Source organism: Echinops telfairi, unplaced genomic scaffold, assembly GCF_000313985.2.
Source record: "Echinops telfairi isolate 266 unplaced genomic scaffold, ASM31398v2 ScPeMD7_3533;HRSCAF=4204_0, whole genome shotgun sequence".
NCBI classification, from domain to species: Eukaryota; Metazoa; Chordata; class Mammalia; order Afrosoricida; family Tenrecidae; genus Echinops; species Echinops telfairi.
The window spans coordinates 77,006,084-77,015,241 of record NW_022107431.1 but is presented as its reverse complement, the minus strand read 5'-3'; the positions used below and the strand labels follow the sequence as shown (position 1 = coordinate 77,015,241).

Below are 9,158 nucleotides of genomic sequence, written 5' to 3'. Positions count from 1 at the left end.
CGCAGCAGCCGCGCAGCATGCACTGGGGGGTTGGCTTTGCCTCGTCCCGGCCGTGCGTGGTGGACCTGAGCCGGAACCAGAGCGTCTCCTTCTTCGGCTGGTGGGCCGGGTCCGAGGACCCCTTCTCCTTTTATGGGGACATCATCGCTTTCCCTTTGCAGGATTACGGTGGGATCATGGCAGGGCTGGGCTCCGATCCCTGGTGGAAGAAAACCCTTTACTTGACCGGGGGAGCTTTGCTGGCCGCAGCTGCGTATCTGCTCCACGAACTCCTGGTCATTAGGTGAGCCGGAGAAAGGGCCCCGCGCAGGGGCGCCGAGGGGCGCTTGGCCGGGCTGGGCTGGCGCGAGGGGGACCTGTGCCAGCCGCTCGGTCACGCCCGCCCAAATGCCCAAATACCTCGCTCTTGCCGTTCTCCAAGTGCACTTCGTGGTTTTGTGGCCGCGAGGGGCAGTTTAGAGTTAACAGGAGAATGAAATGAAACCCGCGCCGGGAGGGAAATACATTTGTCTCCCCACCTCTCGATGCTAAAAGCAAAAAGACTTAGGGTCTCTAGTCAATATCAGCAAAATAGTCTATTCTGAGAGATCGTTCGTAAAAGTCTGAGTGCCCTGTGTTTACCACAAGACACAGAATTGTGCACGGTTGAAATGCTAAGTGTCACGTTTATGAAAATGTCCTGTTTGTTTACAGTTAGTGATGGAATATTAACCTAGAACCGCATCTTTTGCATAAATGTTAGTTCACCACTACCCCTCACCAATTGTCAACATCCTCAAGTGATTGGGATTGCAAAATCCCCAGAGGGCGGCAGGTCCCCCACTCAGAAATGGTCGTGTCTGGTGTGCCGCTTTGATGCAGTGCTAAGCAGGTTGTGGGTTACCTAGGCGGTCAAGCTAATCAGCCTCGGGTTTGAATGTCATTGTTGTGTGAGCAGTGGGCGATCACGGGAGGACAGGACTAGCACATGGGCGTGTTTGACATAACAGGACTCGCCCAGTGCCGGAAACAGTTACCTCCACTGCCGCAGAATGTTTACAGGATTGACTCGGAAATTCCAGAAAATGGAGGCCCCTGCTGCTGGTACAGCCAGCTGGCCGCTAGAGCTTTGTTTGAGTAGGGTAATACCAGAGGGGATTGGGAAGATTGCTTAGCTAATCGATACATTAATTTAGGGTTAAATCTTCCCTCTCTGGAAGATTACCAGAAGCCCAGCGGTTTCCAATAGCTCACAATCTCCCTTTTGGCCTGTATTTTCCAAAGATAGAAACCTGTGTCCACACTGCCTCTTTCCAGTGGGGGAATCCTCACAATAGGCTGTAAACAAAGGGCTAGGTGACCTTTAACAGGCTGCCTAGGATTTCAAGAGGGCACGGACAGCCTGTTAGGTATATTGAGTATTTCCAGAGTAGAGGGTTTCTTACAGGTCTGGAGAAATGTATTGGCTTTTATAGTCTTTATCCCTAATTAGGAAGCTTTATTTTAAGTGGATTAATGCCTTTGGTTCTCCCACCTAGCAGGGTGCCTTGAATCTTGTGGAACCAAATAACTCTTTTAAAATGGAATTCACTCTCTGGGTTGTTTATATATATGTACCAGTTTTAGCACTTTGTTTCAAGTTAGGGTTTAAGGTATGGGAGAGACCAAAATATTTGTGCAGTCACTTAAATGTTAGCCCTGTTGTCCCTCAGTTATATCCCAGCCCAAAGCTTTTTGAGGATCCTAAACCATGTGGCTTCTCACCACTTCTCTGCTTTGTGGAGGGAGTGAAGGCATAGACCTACAGGACCAGTGTCAAAGGTGCCAGAAATGACCTTGCAGAAATAGTGGGGAGCGCAGAGCATGCCGGCAGCAGGCCACGCCCTGGGCGATGGGGTTGTAGATAGAGACAGCCCTCTGCCCACAGATCCCTCCTTTCTCATTTAGGACAGGAAGCCTCAATGTGGAGGTGGTATAAGCTCTTGGGTTATTCACTTTGGCTTATGGATGAATGTTTGTGCATTTGAGTTGGAAAACCTTGGTAGAATACAAATATAACAATGGCTACTAGTATTTGAGCACATTGTAGCCCTACACTTCTAAGTGCTTTACCTGTGTTGTTGCTTTTATGCCTCACTGCCATCTTTGGAGGGTGGTCTCCCCGTTATGGGGAACGTTAGACAAGCTGCCCAAGATCACACGAGTGCAGTAGTAGAATCCAGAGTCAGGGTTTTCCTGGTGTGCGCAGTTGCCACTTGTTTTGCCACTGCCTCCTAGGAAGAGCCAATCTGAAGTAAGTTTTGGTGGGAGGGGAGAGGAAGAGAAATGAGAGGGAGGCATTGCTCAGGGGAGGGGGTGGGGGTGGGGCTGAGTTGCTCCCAGACCTCAAGGGATGCAGGATAATGAGGGAAGAGGACCCTGGAGAGGACTGAGGAGGTTACATGACGGCAGTTGCCCCTTAGGATGAAATCTAAGCTTCAATTGTCTGTGTTCTTCAGGCCACAACCAACCAACACCTGCACCCCTCAACAAATCCGAACGATGGGTGCTATAGTGTGGGAATTCCCTTGCTAACTTTTCTCACTTGCTTTTTGTACTGTATAGACCTAACCTTAGCTATGGCTATGTATACACAGTGGACAGTAAAGCCGACAGGTGAGGATATTTAGGAAGTTTAATGAATGACATTAACAAGGTAGGTTTTGTGGATTTTATGCATGGTTTTTCTCATCCCAATGTTTTTTAAAGGGACACATGTTGTGCTCTTAGATGCAGGGCGCCTTTTCTAAATTGAAAGACTAGGTACTGACTGCCATCAGGAACTCATTTGCTCTTTTGGCACAAGGCTGAGCCCATCCTGGGAACCCTAGTTAGAGAACCGGAGCAGCCCAGGGGCCATCTTCAGGTTTCCATACACTGACAGCTCATCACTCACTGCCATTGAGCCTCTAGGACAAGGTGGGACTGGCCTGTGAGTATCCAAGATGCTAACTCTTCTCCTGGAGCGTGTAGCAGCTGATGGTTTTGAACTGCTGACCTTGCAGTTAGCAGCCCAACTCAACCACTACGCCACCAGGGCTCCTTAACAGCTCATCAGCCAGATCCAAATGCGTAGTCATCTGTGCTATCCTTAGCCATGAGAGTAGAGGCTAGGCTGGTGCTCAACAGGGATTCTCTCTCATAAATCTCAGTATCAGCCCACTTTATAAACTATAGCTTTATAGGTAACAGCTCACCCGGGCCTTTGACCCAAGCTAGAGGTTCTCTGGAACCAGTTTATCCGGGTTCAAATTCAAGCTCTGCCTTTAACCGATCATGTAACCCTGGATATCGTAGTCAAATTCTCTTGGTTACTCAGTTTTATTATCTGTAAAATGGGGATAATCATAGTAATTTTCCTGATGGCATTGATAACAAGAGTTAACACATGGGAAATGGTTAGCGATTGGCATGCAGTGAGCCCTCAACCAAGATTGGACATCAGTAGCTATTAACACTTTCATCAGCCAGTCCTCCAAGGCTTGAGTGGTCTGAGTCAACCGTTAATAAAATTAACTGAGGAATTGCTCATTTTGGTTCTGCCATTTACCAGCCGTGCGACTCTGGGCAAGGTATTCCTCTGTGTCTCAGGTTCCTCATTTAGGAAACAGAGAGAGCAACAGTTCCTATCCATATACCTGTGTGAGAAATGAATGAGAACATGCCTCCTGAGTTGGTTTTCCTTGGGCAAGTTATTTAGTCTCTTTGAGCTTCAGTTTCCTTGTCGACTGTAAAATAATAAAGTATAGCGTACTAAATTTGAATTATAACAATACTCTAGTGTTATTGTCAGAATGATATAAGTTAATATGTAGAATGTGTACAGACTTATTGGTAAATGTTTGACACACAGCTAGCATCCATTCTTATTATGACATGACCCAAATTAACCAATAGGATGAGATTGCTCTTCTGGCCAAGGGAGCAGGAGGCTTTCATGCTAATTCTCTCCTTTCAGTGCTTCAATTTATTTCTTGGAAACTTTACATGCAAATACCCCTGTGTGAGTTGAATTATTTGGGCAGATAAAATGCATGAATTATCATATCTATTGTTGTGCAGGTAGGAACCTAATTCCCAGCAGCTTCCTTGTTCTTGACTTAGTGGCAATACCTGGGCACCCAGCACTACTACTGGAACGGACACCTTTATTTTAGAGTGTGTATTGTTAGAAAGCACCGACTATTTCAAAACTTGACTTGAGAGGACAGATGTGTTTTAAATGCTTTAAACTCTCTAAGTCATTTTCAATTCTTTCGGTTGAAAAGACAGTCAGGTAGTAAGCTTTTCCCAAAGAGTTTCTTTTACTAAATAAGGATGCCTTAGTAAGTGAATATCCTGGGTGATGGTTATACAAAGGCTTGCTCTCGCTTGGGTGGAAGTTGGTGTGAATTTACACTGGGACTGATGTCTGGGAGCCAGAGGTCCAGGAAGGTCAAAGGGAAGAGGGAGTTGTATATGACCTGGAGAGCTGCAGGAGGGGTGAAGGTTAAGTGAGGCTGTGGAAATGAGGAGTCATGAGAATCAACCTTGCCACTCTTACAGAATGCAGATAGCTCACCAAATATTTACAGGTAATGCCCTATTTAATCCTTACCATCCTCAGTGCAGACTTGGTAATGTTGTCACTGTTCAGCTGAGGAAGGAGGAGGGGTTCAGAGTAACATGACCTATGAGCAGCAGGGCTTAGACTTGACACCAGGCATCTAGACTCTCCCATTCTAGCAGGGTGGCTTCTGACAAACGGTACCTATGGAAAAAAAAGAAAAAGAAAAAGTAGCTAAAGGAAAGGGTGGCTGTGTGGCTGAGATGGAGGACCAGCAAGAGGTGGGAGCACTGAGATACATGCTATGTGGAGAAGAGGGAACCCTGGGAAGGCAGAGGTGTGAGAGCAGAGGACCCAGAAGTCTCCAAAGGTGAAAGGTCAGATGAGGACATAAGCAGTTTGGACCATGGACCAGAATGTTCAGTCATGGCGTTCACGGCAGGACACACCTGCACTGTGATGGATGGACAAATAGACGATTGTGTGGCACAGCCTAATGGTCTAGAAGATAGACTACAACTGCTTGGTTCATGCAGGTCCTGCCATTTACTAGCAGTGGGACTCTGGGCAAGTTATTCCTCTGAGTCTGAGTTCCTATCCGTATGCCTTTGTGAGAACTGAATGAGAACATAAGGTCAAAATAGCATTTTATCTACCCTCTTCTCTTCTGTCAGGAAAACAGAGCTGGCTGAAGAAGAGAGTAGACCTGTACCCAAACTATTCTTCTGGCCCATAGGCTACAGGCCACAGATGAGGCTGCCATGCAGTTATTTTTCCGAGCTCTGTGGTCATGGCACGATCAGAGTTTTAAAGATTCTCTTGTGTGTGTGTTTTAGTAGTTTATTTTTCTCTTGTTGAGAATAGCAGAACACAAGTTTAGAAATTTCTACATACATCTACAAATCAGTGACATTGAGCAGAGTCTTCAAGTTGAACAAACATTTTCACTCTCTCTGATCTGTTCCTCTCCCTGAACATAAAATCACGGCCCCCAGGTTTCCCCATCTATCAAGTAGCTGTTGTTAATTTGATCCCATGCAGATATATCTTAAAAGAGTACAGTGCTCAAAGCAGATGTTCTTTAAAATTATTGTTTGGTTTTGAGTATATTTTTGGTGTAAGGTCTAAAGATGTTTAGGCAAATGGTTTCGGGGGCTCATCCAAGGGTCCAGAAAAATCTGAATTGCATGAGAATTAGTCAATCTGCTCAACATTTTCTCTCCTTTGACCAATGCTGTATAGAAATGTTGATCAAAATGTTCATTAATGGTGACAAGGCACCGTACAGGTCTTCTGGTCTCCTGGCAGGAAGAGGCAGTAACTCACAAGGGCAATGAATCGCTCGTATCCTCTTCTTATTTTCGACTCTCCTGCTTGTGTTGATCTAGGCAGATGGGGTTTCATGAAGCTTGCTTTCTGTAAGTGTTTCTGGATCAGGTAAACAACAGATCTGGCTGTTCATTGAGGAGTTCTAACGCAGCAGGGTCTTTTCTGCTAGGAAGGGAACTTAATATATAACACATGGATTGTTCTTTATTTCTCCTTTGGTTTTGACAGGAAACAGCAAGAGATCGACTCCAAAGATGCTATTATTTTGCATCAGTTTGCAAGACCTAACAATGGTGTCCCCAGTTTATCTCCTTTCTGTCTGAAAATGGAAACCTATTTAAGGATGGCTGACTTACCCTATCAGGTACTTAGATGCAAATATATATTGTTCCCATGACCGTAGTCTCCATTGGAGGAGGGACTATTTCTCTCACACCGTGGACCGTGCATGCTGTCGGTGTCAGCGGTGGTATGAAATCCCTAGCTCACAGTTCTCGCTACAACGACGCATTGATGCTGGGCTGTCGCACAGAAGACTTGTGAGGGCTTCCTGGGCCATGGTCTTCTATCAGACAGACATAGCATGTTTGGGGGAAAAGCATGGATAGGTAGGCCTGCTATCCATGTTGCTGTTGTGTTGATGCAGAATGACGGTGACCCCGTGCGTGCAGACAGAGCTACTTAGTCGTAGGCTTTTCAAAGCTGTGACCTTTTGGAAGCATCTTTGGTCACTTCTGAGATGCCTTTGGGTGGGTTCAAACTGCCAATCTTTAGCTCTTAGTAAAACACTAGTTAGTGTCACCTGACACCTCCCGGAGAAGCCTCTTGTTGCTAGGTGGTCCAACTCACAGGAAGTCCATGTACAACAGGCTCTGCTCCATCCGCATGAGCTCTAGATCAGCGGTTCTCAACCTGTGGGTCGTGACCCCTTTGGAGGTCGAATCATCCTTTCACAGGGGTCACCTAAGACCGTCGGAAAACATAACTAACAAAATGACGGTTATGAAGTAGCAATGAAAATAATTTTACAGTTGGGGGTCCCCACAACATGAGAAACTCTATTAAAGGGTCACGGCATTAGGAAGGTTGAGAACCACTGCTCTAATTGAAAATGAAAGTGGCATTTCCTGATGTATCTTTTCCTTTAGGTGTTTATTTATTGATAGCACTATATTTTATCTCTCCTGAATCCCCAGGGGCAGAGGCCCCAGCAAGCCACTGGACAGATATTTGTAGATTTTTGTGTGAGCTTTTCCACACAGTGCTCAAAGTTCTATTTGAACACTGGAAACGCTTCCTTGTTTCAGCATTAAACAGCGCATATGGGAATGTGTTTAAAGATGAACAGTTCTCACTCTGTAATAATCTATGTGTGTTTTACAGATTTGATATGTTGGGTTTTCATTGTCATTCACTTCTGAATGTTTTTTTAAAAAAAATTCTTAACTTTATTTTTAAACCGAGTTCCAGCCAGATGGAATGCTTTTTAAAGCTTTGGTTTTGTTATTGATTTCTAATTTATGGTCAGAGAAATTAGACTCTGTGTTACTGATCCCTTGTAATTTACTAACTCTTCAGCCTATTGTATCACTAATTACATATTCTCTACTTGGGTGCAGAGCTCTCTGTCTCCTTGCCTGAGCATGTTTCTTACTGCAGTAGGTCGATGCTGACTCATAGCAACCTCCTGTGGGTTTCAGAGACTGACTGTTTACGGGACTAGAAAGCCCAGTCTTTCTCCCTCGAAGCTGCTGGTGGTTTCCAACTGTCGACCAGGCAGATCGCAGCCCAATGTGTAACCACTCTCTCACCAGGGCTTGGTCACTGTACTACTTATATCTTCTGTATCTCTGCTTACTTTTTGTGTGTTGTTCTAGCAGCTTCTAAAGGAGTATATTAAAATATTCAAGTGTATTTGTCAGCCTATCTCTTTTTTCTGCCATTCTCACAGCTCTTGCTTTATATAAGCATGTTTATATATTTGAAATGATAAGTATTTGTGACATGCAGCCCTAGTGGTGTGGTGGTTATGTATTGGGCTGCGATCCGCAAGGATGGCAGTTCGAAATCACCAGCCAATTCTCTGGAGAAAGAGGGAGGCTTTATCCTCACTAAAGGTTACAGTCTTATAAGCTCAGAGGGAGCAGTTCTTGCCTGTGCTTAGGCTGCTTTGAGCCAATGTTAACTTGATGTAGTGAACGAGTTTGAGAGAACATGGAAGTTTATCCCTTTTTCTCTTGTTGTCTTTTACCTTTGTTCCGCTTTCCAGTGTATAGCATTCCTTTTTATTTGTAGCATTCCTTTTTGTCGCATGTTTTTAACCCTTGAATTCAGTGTTATCAGATACTGGGATTGCTTCTTTAGTTTTCTTTTGGTTCATATTAATTTGAGAATTTTTTCCACTCTTGTTTTCAGCTCTTCTGTATTTTGTTATATATTTGTCTCTTGTAGGCAATAAGTTAATTTTATCCAGTATGAGAGTTCTTTAATTGGTGAGTTTAGGCCATTTATATTTGTTGTAATTACTGTTTTATCAGGATTTAATACTATCTTTTTAACCATACATTCAACCCGTGCCTGCTAATATCTTCATTATGCCCTCATTTCTGGTAAGTCAAAGTTCAAAGTTCTTTTCATTCAGTGCTTTAAGACTATTACTCTATCGTCTTTGCGCGTCAGTGCTGCAGTATAAACAATCTGATGTTAACACCATCCTTCTTTCACTCTGGACGCTTGTAGAGCTGTTTTTAATGTCATTATCCCGAAATATCACTGTGGTGTTTGTTGCTATGGGTGTTCAGACATTTTGTTTGGCTCTTTATAAACTCTTTCAATCCTGTTTCTATTTCTGGAGAATTATTAATTTTCTTCATATATTTCTTCTTGTATGAGTGTCTCTTTTCCCTCCTTCCCCCTTTCTTATTATCTGCAGTACTGCCATGTCTGCTTTCATTTTCTGTCTCTCTGAATTCTGTCCCTTAATTTCCCTGCTTCCTTCTGGGAGGATTCCTGTCTGAGCTTACATTGCACCGTGCTGTTCTTGCCCGTATTCCCTTCCTTATTGCATCTGCTATGCCTGTGTGTTTCCACGTTTGTCTTCTTCTTCTTTCTACTTGTATTACAAGTGTTACACGTCTCTTCCTTTATCTCTAGGAGGACATTTATTTATTTATTTTAAATAGTTTTATTAGGGGCTCATACAACTCTTATCACAATCCGTACATACATCAATTGTGTAAAGCACATTTGTACATTCATTGCCCTC

The 9,158-nt window shown here is 44.2% G+C and overlaps 1 protein-coding gene across 1 annotated transcript in view; it reads left to right on the top strand.

Moving 5' to 3' along the window:
* The first annotated feature begins 17 nt into the window (after positions 1–17).
* FAXC (failed axon connections homolog, metaxin like GST domain containing) overlaps positions 18–9,158 on the top strand; it is a 58,117-nt gene continuing 48,976 nt past the window's right edge. The window contains exons 1-2 of the mRNA XM_004710902.2: positions 18–283; positions 6,122–6,257. Coding sequence (XP_004710959.1) covers positions 18–283; positions 6,122–6,257 — 402 coding nt within the window. The remainder of the gene's footprint in view (positions 284–6,121; positions 6,258–9,158) is intronic.